The 15360-nt window shown below is 52.8% G+C and overlaps 1 protein-coding gene across 2 annotated transcripts in view; it reads right to left on the reverse strand.

Annotated features, from left to right (window-relative positions):
• LOC118700605 (otoferlin-like) overlaps positions 1 to 15360 on the reverse strand; it is a 116765-nt gene that overhangs the window by 62391 nt on the left and 39014 nt on the right. Inside the window, exons 11-15 of one of the 2 annotated variants that reach the window (XM_036405157.2) lie at positions 11193 to 11222; positions 4250 to 4323; positions 2513 to 2639; positions 1926 to 1980; positions 264 to 395 (exon numbers count right to left, since the gene is read on the reverse strand). In XM_036405157.2, coding sequence (XP_036261050.1) covers positions 264 to 395; positions 1926 to 1980; positions 2513 to 2639; positions 4250 to 4323; positions 11193 to 11222 — 418 coding nt within the window. The remainder of the gene's footprint in view (positions 1 to 263; positions 396 to 1925; positions 1981 to 2512; positions 2640 to 4249; positions 4324 to 11192; positions 11223 to 15360) is intronic. The other variant, XM_054518088.1, reaches the window with a different exon arrangement.

Raw genomic sequence — 15360 nt, forward strand, 5'->3', positions numbered from 1 at the left:
TCCCAACACTGACCGTGGCACCACATGGATCACCAATGGGGGATGTGGGGAGCCAATGGAAGCGGAGATTTCTTGGAAAACCTGGGAATCATTGGTCACAAAATTCCAGAGGGCAAGGGCTTTGTTTCTCCTGTGTTGTTTGAGATTTCTCCTTATTCCAGCAGCAATTTAACCCCAAAAAAACCCCACGGATAAAAAAGGAATCAGAGGATCAAGGGTGGAGTAACCCGGTGGGGTTGGAGCAGCCCCAGGGCCAGACCCACCTCATTGTAGTAAGGACAATTGGTGGATTCCTTCATGGATGTGTATTTCTTCTCCTCCCCCACCTCCACGCACACCACGGGGTCCATGTTGAGCCCCACCAGCTGCCGGGCCTCGATGATGGTGATGCTGACCTGGGGAGAGGAATTCCCGAATTTCCACATCCCGGGAGCAGCTCCAGGCTGCCTTCACCCGCTCCCCTCACCTCTGACCGAGGGGAGTTCCCAGTGCAATGGGGTCTGCTGGTCCCACTGGGACATGGATGAGGAGGGGCTGGCAAGGGTGTGGGATGCAGGAGATCCCAGGAATCCCGGTTGATCCAGCCCCATGGTGAGGGTGCTCCACCCAACATGGAAAATCCAATGGATTCAACCCGAGCTGTGGGATCGGAGAGACCAATCCCATTGGCTTCACTTCTGCTGGAAAATCCACTGGGATTTAACCCAAGCTGTGGGATCAGAGACTGATCCCATTGGCTTCACTTCTGCTGGAAAACACAACGGGATTCAACCTGAGCTGTGGGATCAGATCCTATTGGTTCACTTCTGCTGGAAAATCCCATTTTTCTGCTGGAAAATCCAATGGATTCAACCCAAGCTGTGGGATCAGAGAGACCAATCCCACTGACTTCACTTCTGCTGGAAAATCCAATGGGATTTAACCCAAGCTGTGGGATCAGAGACTGATCCCATTGGCTTCACTTCTGCTGGAAAATCCAACGGATTTAACCCAAGATCTGGGATCAGAGAGGCTGATCCCATTGGCTTCACTTCTGCTGAAAATTCCAATGGATTTAACCCAAGCTGTGGGATCAGAGAGACCAATCCCATTGGCTTCACTTCTGCTGGAAAATCCAATGGGATTTAACCCAAGCTGTGGGATCAGACAAACCGATCCCATTGGTTCACTTCTGCTGGAAAATCCCATTTTTCTGCTGGAAAATCCAGTGGATTTAGCCCAAGCTGTGGGATCAGAGAGGCCAATCCCACTGGCTTCACTTCTGCTGGAAAATCCACTGGGATTTAATCTGAGCTGTGGGATCAGAGACTGATCCCATTGGCTTCACTTCTTCTGGAAAATCCAATGGATTTAACCCAAGCTGTGGGATCAGAGAGACTGATCCCATTGGCTTCACTTCTGCTGAAAATTCCAATGGATTTAACCCGAGCTGTGGGATCAGAGAGGCCAATCCCATTGGCTTCACTTCTGCTGGAAAATCCCATTTTCTGCTGGAAAATCCAATGGATTCAACCCAAGCTGTGGGAGAGGCCAATCCCATTGGCTTCACTTCTCCTGGAAAACACAATGGGATCATGGAGTGGTTGGAATTGGGAGGGACCTTAAAGCTCCATCAATTCCACTCCCTGCCAGGGGCAGGGACACGTTCTGCTACGCCAGGTTGCTCCAAGGAGGAACACCACGGAGACAACCTCAAAAAGACCCTGATTTGGGCTTAATTTGGGCCCTCTGTGTTTCACGTGCTGGACAACAAACCCAGTCCATTATTTAATCCCGAGTTTATGGCTCCACCAGTGAAATTCCAGCTCCTGGGATGCCCTGGTTCCAAGCCCAGTGAGCGGAGACCCACCAGGAACTCGGTCCCTGCAAATGGTGTCCCCAAGCCCAGGCTGTGACCCCGAGGGCCGCACCCAGGTGTCACCTACCTGGTAATCCATGGGCCTCCCGGCACTCGGCTCCATCCTGATGTCGGGCTTGGACCTTGGGAGAGGCAGAAGAAACCCTTGGTCGGACCATGGGTGGAATTCATGGAATCACGGAATGGTTCGGGTCGGGAAGGCACCTTGAAGACCATCCAGAGCCTGATACCACCAATCCAGGTTCTCCAAGCCCCATCCAACCTGTCCTGGGACACTTCCAGAGATGGGGCAGCCGCAGCTTCTCTGGGAATTCCATCCCAGCCCCTCTCAGGGAACAATTCCCAATTCCCAATATCCCATCCATCCCTGCCCTCTGGCAGCGGGGAGCCATTCCCTGTGTCCTGTCCCTCCATCCCTTGTCCCAGGTCCCTCTCAATACAAGAGCAGGGTCACCCTCAATGCTCCTTCAGCCCCGGGAGCTGGGAGGATCCACAGGACTTTGGTGATCGCTGCTGCAGGTCAGATATTCCCAAAAAAACATCCCACTGGCTCCGTGGGACGATGATTTCCAGCATTCCCTGTGTCAGGGATCACTCATTTTTGGGATGTCCATCCTCACCTCCTGCTGGCACAGCCCCAGCCCCGGATCTCACCTTTTGTTGGAGACATTGGTGGTGACAGCGGTGACAGAGGCCAGGGAGATGGTGTCTGGCTCCAGGCCTGCCCCGTATCTCATGGCCTTTCTATCCAGGTCTTCCGTTTCCAGAACGGCCGGATCATCTGCGGGAAGGGGACAAAGGAATGGCTCCGGTTTTAATTTCCATCAGTGAATAATTAAAGGCTGGGAGAAGGGAAACCAATCCATCCCCTCGGCTGGGAGCACAAAAACAATGGGGACCGGGTCGGGTCTCGGGCAACCTGCTCGGAAAGGGGGGTTATCAAAGAGGTGACATGGAATTCCATCCGGGCAGAATTCCTGCGGAGGGTCTTGGGGAGGAAAAATAAGGAATAATGACAGCACCCCGGATTTGGGGGGTGAAAGAGCGTTTGAGGAAGAGCTGGAGATCTGAGGAGCACAAGAGGTGTTGCAAAGACAACCAATTCCCTGGTTTTGAGGAGAGAGGGGTGAAAAAAATGGGAGAAACGGGTCATTCCCAAGAGGGAAAACTGCTGCAGATCCCACCGGCATGCGCCCATGCCTGGGTTTCTATTTGAAGAAGTTGCTGGAATGTTCCTTTCCTGAGGGAAAGGGGGTCCTCGACTCAGCCAGGAGATTAAGACTGAGCCAGAGTCACAGGAGCTGGGAATTGCTGTCCCCATTTCTGGGATCCTCGGCATGGGACGATCATGGAGCTGCTGGAGTCGCTCCAGAGGAGACCACGGAGCTGTTCCAAGGGCTGGAGCGCCTCGGTCATGGAACCAGGCTGGGAGAGCTGGGAATGTCCAACTGGAGAAGAGAGGGATCCAAAGAGACCCCAGAGCCCCTTCCAGGGCCTAGAGGGGCTCCAGGAGAGCTGGAGAGGGACTGGGGACAAGGCCTGGAGGGACAGGAGCCAGGGAATGGCTCCCACTGGGAAAGGGGAGATTGGAGCGGGATCTTGGGAAGGAATTCCTGGCTGGAAGGGTGGGGAGGGGCCGGGCTGGAATTCTCAGAGAAGCTGCGGCTGCTCCAGGATCCCTGGAAGTGTCCAAGGTCAGGCTGGAGCTGATCTAAGCTGGACAGGAGTCTGGATGGAAGGAAAGCACCCACGGAACGTTGGGAATGCCGGCTTGGCCGGCAGGCAGTGGGTCCAGGACTTCCACCCATCCCTTCTCCAGTGGCCAAGGGCCAGAGTCACCATCCCAGCCCAGGAACAGCTGGAGGTTCCTGGGAAAGGTGGGATCGGGAGCCTCCCGGGCCACTCCGCACTGTGAGCATTCCATGAGCACGGATAAATCCGCCCTGCGGAGAGGCTCCTATGGGACCAGCCGCTCTGCTCCTTTGCGTCCTGGGTGTTTTCCCATGGTCCTGCTGGAAGCTTTCACCACCAGAGGAACACCCAGGTCCTGGGAGGAGCACGCAGGTTCCCACACCCGCATCCCAGGCAAAATTCCCTTTACCCTATCCTCAAACCCGGCTGGAAAACAGGGTAAGTTTTCCCAGAACCACGACCCAAACTTTTCCCAAGGCTTTTCCCCGCCTGTAAGTGCACATTCCTGCTTTTCTTCACTGTGGAAAACTGATCCTCGGCTCTGAATGGAAACAGCCATGAATTTCCAATCGCTGCCCTCTCCTGCCTTTCCAGAGGTGTCCAATTCCAGCCCCGCCTCTTGCAGAGCCCAGGGAAGAGGCAGCCCTTCCTCTCCCACCAGTGCAATTCCAGGAATCCACTGTCATTCCATGACCATACCTTGTTTCCGGTGCTCATCCTTGGACGGACGCGTCTTTCCAAGCTTCATGGCTGAAAAAACTCCTTTGCCAGCTCTGGGTGAAGAGAGGGAGAATAAAAATTCCACGTTAATTTCTGTATTTTTTGGTGTTTTCCGGGGCGTGGGTACAGAAGAAGGTTTTTTTTCCAAGAGGAAAAGAGGAAATGTCAGCTGAAAAATAGAGCAGGAAATATTCCAGAGAGTCGGAATAGAGAGTGGAATTCACAGCCCTGGAATCTTGGATCCTATTTTTTATCTGGGAATGCCTCAGATAATTGGGATAACTCTGCCTCCCCATGAGCAGAGCCCCTGCTAGGGGCCCGGGTCGTGTTCCTACTCCTCATCTCTCCCAACCAGTTCATGGAATTTCTTTCCAAGACACTGGAAAATGAAACTACTAAAAATGAAACACCCAAAAATTCAAACACCCCAAAATTCTGACACCCCAAAAATTCAGACACCCCAAAATTCAAACACCCCAAAAATTCAAATACCCAAAAATTCAGACACCCCAAAAATTCAAATACACCAAAATTCTGACACCCCAAAAATTCAAACACCCCAAAAATTCAGACACCCCAAAAATTCAAATACACCAAAATTCTGACACCCCAAAATACTGACACCCCAAAATTCCAACACCCCAACACTTCCCCGACCCATGAAAGGGAAACTTCATTAATTGGAGAATTCCCATCACTGGAAGTGGAGGAACCTTTGCAGGTTTGCTGGAGATGTTCTCGGAAGTAACAGGGGACCTCCAGCCAGGATCAATCACACCTCACCTGCAGCCTGGACCTCCAGCCAGGACCTCACCTCCAACCAGGACCTCACCTCCAACCAGGACCTCACCTCCAGCCAGGAGCTCACCTCCAACCAGGACCTCACCTCCAGCCAGGACCTCACCTCCAGCCAGGACCTCACCTCCAGCCAGAACCTCACCTCCAGCCTGGGACCTCACCTCCAGCCAGGACCTCACCTCCAGCCTGGGACCTCACCTCCAACCAGGAGCTCACCTCCAGCCAGAACCTCACCTCCAGCCAGAACCTCACCTCCAGCCAGAACCTCACCTCCAGCCAGGAGCTCACCTCCAACCAGGAGCTCACCTCCAGCCAGGACCTCACCTCCAGCCTGGGACCTCACCTCCAACCAGGAGCTCACCTCCAGCCTGGGACCTCACCTCCAACCAGGAGCTCACCTCCAGCCTGGGACCTCACCTCCAGCCTGGAGCTCACCTCCAACTGGGACCTCACCTCAAAACTCAACCTCACTCCCAAACTGGGTCTTCACCTCCAGCCTGGACCTCACCACCAGTCTGGACCTCACCTCCAAGTGGAACCTCACCTCCAGGATGGACCTTTCATCACCTCCTGCTTGGACCTCACCTCCAAAATGAACCATTTTCAGTTGGGACCTCACCTCCGGCCAGGACCTCACCTCCAAACTGGGACCTCACCTCCAAACTGGGACCTCACCTCCAGCCCGGATCTAACTTCCAGTCTGGACCTCACCCCACCTCCAGCCCTAATCTCACCTCCAGGATGGGCCTTTCCCTACCTCCCCTGCCTGGAGCTCACCCCCAGCCCAGATCTTAGCTCCAAGGTGACCCTTGCCTCCAGGCTGGGACTCACCTCCAAACTAGGAACTCAGATCCAGGCTGGACCTTTCCTGCAGGCCAGGTCTAACCTCCAAGATGATCCTCACCTCCAGCTGGAACCCACCTCCCACTAGGACCTCACCTCCAGCCGGGACCTCACCTCCAAATTGGACCTTTCATCACCTCCTGCTTGGACCTCACCTCCAAAATGAACCATTTTCAGTAGGGACCTCACCTCCAGCCAGGACCACACTTCCAGTCAGGACCACACCTTGCCTCCAACCATGACCTCACCTCCAACCAGGACCTCACCTTGCCTCCAACCATGACCTCACCTCATCTCCAGCCAGGACCTCACCTCCAGCCAGGACCTCACCTCCAGCCAGGACCTCACCTCCAGCCAGGACCTCACCTGGCTTCCAGGCCAGAGGATCCAGGGGATCCAGAGCTCCTGGATTCTGCAGGATTGGGATGTCATTTCACAAGGAAACCACACGGACCCTGTGGGATTTCCCAGTCCCACCTCTGGATGGGGCCAAAGGGTCACATTTTACCCTTGGGAATTTTTTCACAAGGCAAAAAACCCGGGAATTGCATCCTCGTTGGAAGTCATCCCCAGAAGTCTCCAGGACACAGAGAGAGCTGGAGCAAGCAGGAAGAAAATTAAGGAGAATGGGAAAATAAAGTATCTGAGGGGGGGATAAGACTGGGATAAGATCCAGGAACTATTTAAACCTGGGACTAAAGCAGAACTCCGGCCTATGGAAGCTGTGATTTATTCCCAGGATGCTCCATTTTTTCCCTGGATCAGAGGAGAAAAGTTAAGGATGAGGATTCCATATCTCTAATCCCACCAGGGAACACCCAGGGGATGGGACCCTTTTGGAGCCGTTTTCAAATTAATTTATTTAATGAGGAAATGTTGGAATCACAGCTCAGGCTCTGGAATTCTGCCTTTCCAGCCACACCTCCTGGTTGGTTGGATTACATTTCTTTCTTTTCCATGAAATTCTCAAAAAATGGAGAGGAAAAAAAAAAAAAAAAAAGAAAAGAAAACAAATCCCTCCAGTCCCAGAGCTTGCATTTGTTAAGTGGATTGGATAAAAATTAATAAAATTTTTATCAAATCCATTTAACAAATGGATCTGATAAAATCACTGTCCCGGGAGTTTCTGAGGTTTCTTGGGAAGGGAAACCAAAGCGAGGAGCAGCTGGTGATGGACTCAGCGTGGAAAATTCCATCAGGGTCCTCTCCCAGCTGCCAAATCCACAGACAACAAGGATTTGGATCCCTCAGCTGTTCCTGACAGTAAAAGGATGATGGTGGATTTGGGGCAATGCGTGGGAAAAAAAACTGGGATTAAGCACCTGATCCAAGGTGTGGAAAAACCATACCTGGGAATGGGGAAAATCTGGGACATCCACAGGGTGAGGTGGATCGGAGGGAAAAATCCAGAAATTAAAAATAGGGAATAGAGGTTCAGGTGCTGTGTCCATGCCCGGCTGGGAATGAAGCCTTGGGAAGGGGAATGGGAAGGGAATAACGGGGTTTGGAGGGTGATGGGGGAAGGGAAAAAAGGAAAGGAAAATGAGGGAAAAAAGGGAAAAAGAAAAGGGGGGAGAAAGGGTTAAAAGGAAAACAGGGAAAATTGGGAAAAGTAACAAAAAAGAAAAAAGGGAAAAAGGGGAAGGAAAGAAAAGAGAGGGAAAGGAAAAAGGGCAAAAAAGGTAAAATGAGAAATGAGAAAAGGAAAAAGAAAGGAGGAAAATTTAAAAATGGAGGGGAAAATAGGGAAGAAAAGAAACAGGGAAAAAAGGGGAGGAACTGCGAAGGAAAAACAGGGAGGGAAAAATGGAGGGGAAAAAACAGGGGGAAAATTGGGGTGGGGGAATGAGGGGGGTAAATAGAAAAGAAAAAGGAAATAAAAACAGAAAAATTTAGGACAAAACCCTAGGAGGAATAAGCAGGGGGAAAAAAAGAAAAAGATGCAGAAAAAAAATAGAGGGAAAATCAAATGGGAGGGAGAGGGGGAAAACCTGAGGGAAGAGCAGGGAGAAAGTAAAAAAAAAAAAGAAAAGGAAAAATACTCAGAAAAATTTGGGAAAGAAACCCCAGGAGGAATCAGCGGGGAGAAAAAAATGGGAAAAATTGAGGAAAGAAAAAACTTTGGGAAAGAAAACTGTTGGGATTAAAAAAAAATACCAAGGATAAAGCAGGCAAAAAACTCCAGGCAAACAGGAGAAAGCACCAAGAAAAATAAGGGGAGGAAAAAGGAAAAAAATAGAACACAGGAAAAATGGAGGGAAAAAGGAATAAGAGTTAAAAAAGAGACAAAGAAATAAATTCTGCAGGCGCAGGTTTTGGAGGGTTTTGGAGGGTTTTGGTGGGTTTCGGCAGCACTCAGCAGGTGCTGGGAAGAAGGGAAGGAGCAGGATGAGGATGAAGACAGAGCGGTCCCAAAAATTCCGGAGCAGCTTCCCAGTGGCTCATCCCAATCCCCAACCCTTTCCCGGTCCCCACCCGTCCCTTTCCCAAGCCAGGCGAGCCCTGCCCAATCCCAAACACCTCCCCCTTCCCATCCCGGCCTCTACCTTCACCCGGCCCTGCAGGAGAAGGTTCTGGAAGGTCCGAGGCGGGAATGGCGGAGCCTCTATGGTGGGACACCCATCCCAGCGCCGGAGGGGACGGAGCAGGGATGGGGGGATCCCTCCGAGTCTCCTCCGTGGGCACAGCGGGGGTTTTTTTTGTGGGATCTTCCCGATGCTCCCGCCACGCTCCCAACGGCGCCGGTGGGACGCCGGGGCTGGCGGAGAGCTGACACCGTCTCCACATGAATATTCCATGAGGATCCGCACACCTGCGGAACCTGAGCTGCCACCAGGGCACCGAGAGCCCTCCTGAGCCACCTCCCAACCCTTCTCCCGCTTTCCTGAAGAGAAGCCAGGCTCTGGAGAAGCCGCTGGTTCTTCAGCGCATCACAGCCCACCTGGGTTCCAGCAAGTTTGGAGCGGGAAGAGCTTCCAAGGAAGTTTAAATCCATTTTAGACACCAGAGATTCCAGCCAGCCTCTTCCCGTGGATATTCTGGGGTCTAATATGGCATGGAGCATGGATCATCTCCACTTCCACAAACCCACCTCCTGCTCCTTTTGTCCTTCAGGATTTCACCTTGTGGGGATCTCCAGAATCCACAGGGATTCTGGAATCACAGCAGGGATTTGGGAGCAGCCTCTGTCCTGGGCAGCTTCCAGCTGAAGATCCCGTTACTGGTGAATTATCCATGGATAAAAGGACATTTTAATCACTGCCCTTCACTGGGAACTGGGAGCAGGGAAAAGCATTCCCATGGCTCATTTCCTTGCGGGAATTCCACCTGCCAGGAGTTCTTTCAGAGGACAAACCCCACTGCTGGGTCCATCCTACACCCTTGGGGAGATCCCAACCCTCAATCCCTTTGTGCCTCCTCCCAGAGGAAGGACCAGAGCTGGGAGATCCCTTTCCCGTTTTTCCTGACCCTGCCCTCTCCTTGAGGACGTTTTCCTCCTTCTCCACCTCATCTCCAGAGCTGGGAGATCCCTTTCCCGTTTTTCCTGACCCTGCCCTCTCCTTGAGGACGTTTTCCTCCTTCTCCACCTCATCTCCAGAGCTGGGAGATCTCTTTCCCGTTTTTCCTGACCCTGCCCTCTCCTTGAGGACGTTTTCCTCCTTCTCCACCTCATCTCCGCCTCCTGCTTCATCTCATTATTTGGGAGGATCCATCCATGGGATGTGCCCTGAATTGATCCTTAAACCACAAAACAAGGAACAGGAGCCAGGAGAGGCCTCTTGGATGGGGAAGTCCCCAGGGATGATTCCAGGATCATTCCCCGGAGCCGAGTTCAAATTTGAGCTGGAGGATCTGGGTTTTTGGGGGAACATCCCGGTCTGGTATCCATAAAAATCATTGGGAATGAAAGGAAGGCAGGAGCTGGAGAAACTTGGCAGCCTAATGTGGGCACAGGAGCTGTCGGGCCATGGAATTCCCAAGCGGGAAGGGATGCACCGGGATCATGGATCCAACTCCTGCCCAGGACACCCCACCAATCCCACCCTGTCCCTGTCCCATCGCTCCTGGAGCTCTGGGAATGTCACCATTCCCTGGGGAGCTGTTCCAGTGCCCAGCCAGCTCTGGGGGAAGAACCTTTTCCCGAAATCCAAGGAAAAGCTGGATCTCAAGTCCTGTCTGCACCCAGACTTCTCCTGTCCTGTCCATGTCCAGCCTGGGAATCTCCCTCCATCCAATCCCTGCAGATCCCTCAAGGCCTCTCAGTTTCCTTCAGGCACTGCCATACCCCATAGATTTCTCTGGATAAATATTCCTTGGTGGGTTTTTTTGAGAAATATTCCCTGCAGACTCCAAAACCTGAAGCCACACATCCAAAAGAACCAAGTTTTTCCAGGGTGGACGGGTCTGGCTTTAGAGGGAAGGAGAGCACAGAAACTGGATCAGCTGGGAAAAGTGGGAATGAGGAGGAGGAGGAGAGAGAGCAAACCAACTGGATTAGCTGGAAAAGAGGGAATGAGGAGGAGGAGGAGGAGCAGGGAGAGCAATCTGATGGGAAAAGTGGGAATGAAGAAGAGGAGCAGGGAGAGCAAACCAACTGGATTAGCTGGGAAAAGTGGGAATGAAGAGGTGGAGAAGGAGGAGGAGCAGGGAGAGCAAACCAACTGGATCAGCTGGGAAAAGTGGGAATGAAGAGGAGGAGCAGGGAGAGCAAACCAACTGGATCAGCTGGGAAAAGTGGGAATGAAGAAGAGGAGGAAGAGCAGGGAGAATGCAGCAACTGGATCAGCTGGGAAAAGCGGGAATGAAGAGGAGGAGGAAGAGCAGGGAGAGCAATCTGATGGGAAAAGTGGGAATGAAGAGGAGGAGGAGCAGGGAGAGCAAACCAACTGGATTAGCTGGAAAAGAGGGAATGAGAAGGAGGAGGAGCAGGGAGAGCAATCTGATGGGAAAAGTGGAAATGAAAAGGAGGAGAAGGAGTAGGGAGAGAAAAATCAACTGGATGAGCTGGGAAAAGTGGGAATGACGAGGAGAAGGAAGAGCAGGGAGACCAGTCTGATGGGAAAAGCGGGAATGAAGAGGAAGAGGAGGGAGAGCAAACCAACTGGATCAGCTGGGAAAAGTGGGAATGAGGAGGAGGAGGAGGAGCAGGGAGAGCAATCTGATAGGAAAAGTGGGAATGAAGAGGAGGAGGAGGGAGAGCAAACCACCCGGATCAGCTGGGAAAAGTGGGAACGAAGAGGGAGAGAAGGAGGAGGAGGAGGGGCAGGGAGATCAAACCTACTTTTGCTCCTTGGTCTTCTCCTTGCCCTTGCTGGAGCCGAGGGTGGAATATCGAGGGAATAAAAGGCAAACAAACTTCAGTGCACTGAGGAATCGGGGAATCATGGAACGCTTTGGGTGGGAAGGGACCTTCAAGATCCATAATCCCACCCCTGCCATGGCGGGGACACCTCCCACTGTCCCAAAGTGCTCCAAACCCCAGTGTCCAGCCTGGCCTTGGATTCTTCCAGGAATCCAGGGGCAGCCCCAGCTGCTCTGGGAATTCCATCCCAGCCCCTGCCCACCCTCACAGGGAAGAATTCCTTCCCAATATCCCGTCCAAACTCCCTCTCACTCAGCTTAAAACTTGGGTGCAAAACATCCCTGCACGGCTTAGGACACCCCAACTCCCAGCCCTGGAGATGGAAGTGAGGGAAATTCCCGGGATTTGTGTTTGGGGCCATTAATGCAGGACTCCTGGATTTTATTCCCAGGTTTGGGAAGCTGCTAGGCAGGGGACAAGGCTTCTCCTTTATCCCTATTTTCCTCCCTGGACCTGCCTCCCTATTTTTCTCTCTGTTTTCCACCCTGGTCCTGGTTCTCTTTTTCCTCCCAGTTTTCCTCCCCAGGCCCTGTTTCCTGTTTTCCTTTTTGATCCTGCTTCTCTCCATTTTCCTCCCTGGACCTCCCTCCCTATTTCCCCTCTCTGTTTTCCACCATGGCCCTGCTTCTCTCTTTTCCTCCCTGTTTTCTGTTCTGTTTTCCTCACAGTTTTCCTCCTGGATCCTGCTTCCCTGTTTTCCTCTCTATTTTCCTCCCTATTTTTCTCCCCATTTTCCTCCCCGTTCCTTCATCCCTATTTATTTTCTTTCCTATTTTCCTCCCTGTTTTCCTCCCCAGGTCCTGTTCCCGGTTTTCCTTCTCTTTTTCCTCCCCAGTCCTGTTCCCTGTTTTCCTCTCCAATCCTGCTTCTCTCCATTTTCCTCCCTGGACCTGCCTCCCTATTTCCCTCTCTGTTTTCCACCCTGGCCCTGCTTCCCTCTTTTCCTCCCCATTTTCCTCCCCAGTCCTTCTTCCCTATTTATTTTCCTCCCTGATTTCCTCCCCAGTCCTATTCCCTGTTTTCCTTCTTTTTTTTCCTCCCCAGTCCTGTCCCATTTTCCTCCTCCTTTTCCTTCCCATCCTATTCCCTGTTTTCCTCTCTGATCCTGCTTCTCTCTATTTCCTTCTCTGTTTTTCTCCCTGCTCCTTCTTCTCTCTTTTTCTCCCTGTTTTCCTTTCTGCTTTCCTTCCTGGTCCTGCTTCCCTGTTTTCCTCCCAGTTTTCCTCCTGGGTTCTGCTTCTTGCTTTTCCTCCCAGTTTTCCTCCCTATTTTTCCTTCCCATTTTCCTCCTCGGTCCTTCATCCCTACTTATTTTCCTTCCTATTTTTCTCCCTGGTCCTTCTTCCCTATTTTCCTCCCTATTTTCCTCCCTGTTTTCCTCCTGGATCCTGCTTCCCTGTTTTCCTCCCCAGTCCTTCTTCTCTATTTATTTTCCTCGCTGCTTTCCTCACAGTTTTCCTCCCGGGTCCTTCTTCCCTATTTATTTTCTTCCCTATTTATTTTCCTCCCCAGGTCCTTCTTCCCTGTTTTCCTTCTCTTTTTCCTCCCCAGTCCTGTTCCCTGTTTTCCTCTCCAATCCTGCTTCTCTCCCTTTTCCTCCCTATTTCCCTCTCTATTTTCCACCCTGGCCCTGCTTCTCTCTTTTCCTCCCTGTTTTTCTTTCTGTTTTCCTACCGGATCCTGTTCCCTGTTTTCCTCCCCAGTCCTTCTTCCCTATTTATTTTCCTCCCTGTTTTCCTTCTCGGTCCTTCATCCCTATTTATTTTCCTCCCCGTTTTCCTCCCCAGTCCTTCTTCCCTATTTATTTTCCTCCTCGTTTTCCTCCCCAGTCCTTCTTCCCTATTTATTTTCCTCCTCGTTTTCCTCCCCAGTCCTTCTTCCCTATTTATTTTCCTCCCTGATTTCCTCCCCGCTCCTGCTTCTCTCCCCTCCTTATCTCTCCCCCGTTAATGGCCCTCATTGTCCTGCAGCAATTAGGGAGGAGAAAGCAATTAAGCAGCTCGGGAAGTAATTAAGGAGGCTGGAGTTAATTGCACCGGCTCCTCCGCCGGGCTGGGGACAAGGGACAGATTTCGGAGCCTGAAATTCCAGCTCCTTGTGCCCGAGCTGCTGGAAAACCATCCAGGAAAAAAAAAATTAAATAGTGAAGTGTTGCTGGATTTTGGGTTTTGGGAGAATTCCAAAGGAATTCAAAATAAAATGGGACACGGGAGGGAAACTGGGAAGAGCAGCACGGGCAGGGGTCAGCCTGCTCTGATCTCTAATCCAAGAATTCCTGGGGTTTTTTTTCCTGTCTCAACTCCTGCTGTGGGAGCAGAGCAGGGAAAAATGATTCCCCTGCCAGCCGAGCTCCTCCTGGGAGCGCCAAACTCCAGCTCAGCATCGGAAAAGCTGCCAGGGGAGGAATTAAATCGTTCCAGGCTTTCTCCTGGAGCTCAGGGATCTGGTCCAGGTTCTGCTGGGCAGCCACTGGACATGGAACGGCCGGGATTCAAGGCAGGATGGCTGTGGGATCACATCCCGCTGATCTCACTGGGCGGGATCCTTCCCTCCTTCCCTTCCCCGTCCAAACTGCCCTGGGTGGGCAGAGGGGCTGGAATGTTCCCTGGAGTCAGGATGGGATCCATCCCGGGGTGGGCAGAGGGGCTGGAATATTCCATCCCTGAGGAGCCATCCTGGGTGGGAAGAGGGGCTGGAATGTTCCCCGCAGTCAGGATGGGATCCATCCCGGGGTGGGAAGAGGGGCTGGAATCGCATCCCTGAGGATCCATCCCTGGGTGGGCAGAGAGTCAGGAATGTCCCATCCCTGGGTGGGAAGAGGGTCTGGAATGTTCCCTGGAGTCAGGATGGGATCCATCCTGGGGTGGGAAGAGGGGCTGGAATCGCATCCCTGAGGATCCATCCCTGGGTGGGAAGAGGGGCTGGAATGTTCCCTGGAGTTAGGATGGGATCCATCCCTGGGTGGGAAGAGTTGGGAATGTCCAATCCTTGGGTGGGCAGAGGATCTGGGATATCCCATCCCTGGGTGGGAAGAGGTTCTGAGATGTTCCATCCATGAGGATCCATCCCTGGGTGGGCAGAGAGTCAGGAATGTCCCATCCCTGGGTGGGAAGAGGGTCTGGAATGTTCCCTGGAGTCAGGACGGGATCCATCCCTGGGTGGACAAAGGGGCTGGGATATTCCATCCCTGAGGAGCCATCCCTGGGTGGGAAGAGGGTCCAGAATGTCCCTCCCTGGGTGGGCAAAGGGTCTGGAATGTTCTCTGGAGTCAGGATGGGATCCATCCCGGGGTGGAAAGAGGGGTTGGAATCGCATCCCTGAGGATCCATCCCTGGGTGGGCAGAGAGCCAGGAATGTCCCATCCCTGGGTGGGAAGAGGGTCTGGAATGTTCCCTGGAGTCAGGATGGGATCCATCCCTGGGTGGGCAGAGGGGCTGGAATATTCCATCCCTGAGGAGCCATCCCTGGGTGGGAAGAGGGGCTGGAATGTTCCCCGCAGTCAGGATGGGATCCATCCCTGGGTAGGAAGAGTTGGGAATGTCCAATCCTTGGGTGGGCAGAGGATCTGGGATATCCCATCCCTGGGTGGGAAGAGGTTCTGAGATGTTCCATCCATGAGGATCCATCCCTGGGTGGGCAGAGAGTCAGGAATGTCCCATCCTTGGGTGGGAAGAGGGTCTGGAATGTTCCCTGGAGTCGGGATGGGATCCATCCCTGGGTGGACAAAGGGGCTGGGATATTCCATCCCTGAGGAGCCATCCCTGGGTGGGAAGAGGGTCCAGAATGTCCCTCCCTGGGTGGGCAAAGGGTCTGGAATGTTCTCTGGAGTCGGGACGGGATCCATCCTGGGGTGGAAAGAGGGGCTGGAATCGCATCCCTGAGGATCCATCCCTGGGTGGGCAGAGAGCCAGGAATGTCCCATCCCTGGGTGGGAAGAGGGTCTGGAATGTTCCCTGGAGTCAGGATGGGATCCATCCCTGGGTGGGCAGAGAGGCTGGAATGTCGCACCCCTGGTTGGGAAGAGGGGCTGGAATGTTCCATCCCTGGGATCCATCCCTGGGGTGGACAGAGGGTCTGGAATGTCCCA

Source organism: Molothrus ater, chromosome 32 (assembly GCF_012460135.2).
Source record: "Molothrus ater isolate BHLD 08-10-18 breed brown headed cowbird chromosome 32, BPBGC_Mater_1.1, whole genome shotgun sequence".
Classification (NCBI taxonomy): domain Eukaryota; kingdom Metazoa; phylum Chordata; class Aves; order Passeriformes; family Icteridae; genus Molothrus; species Molothrus ater.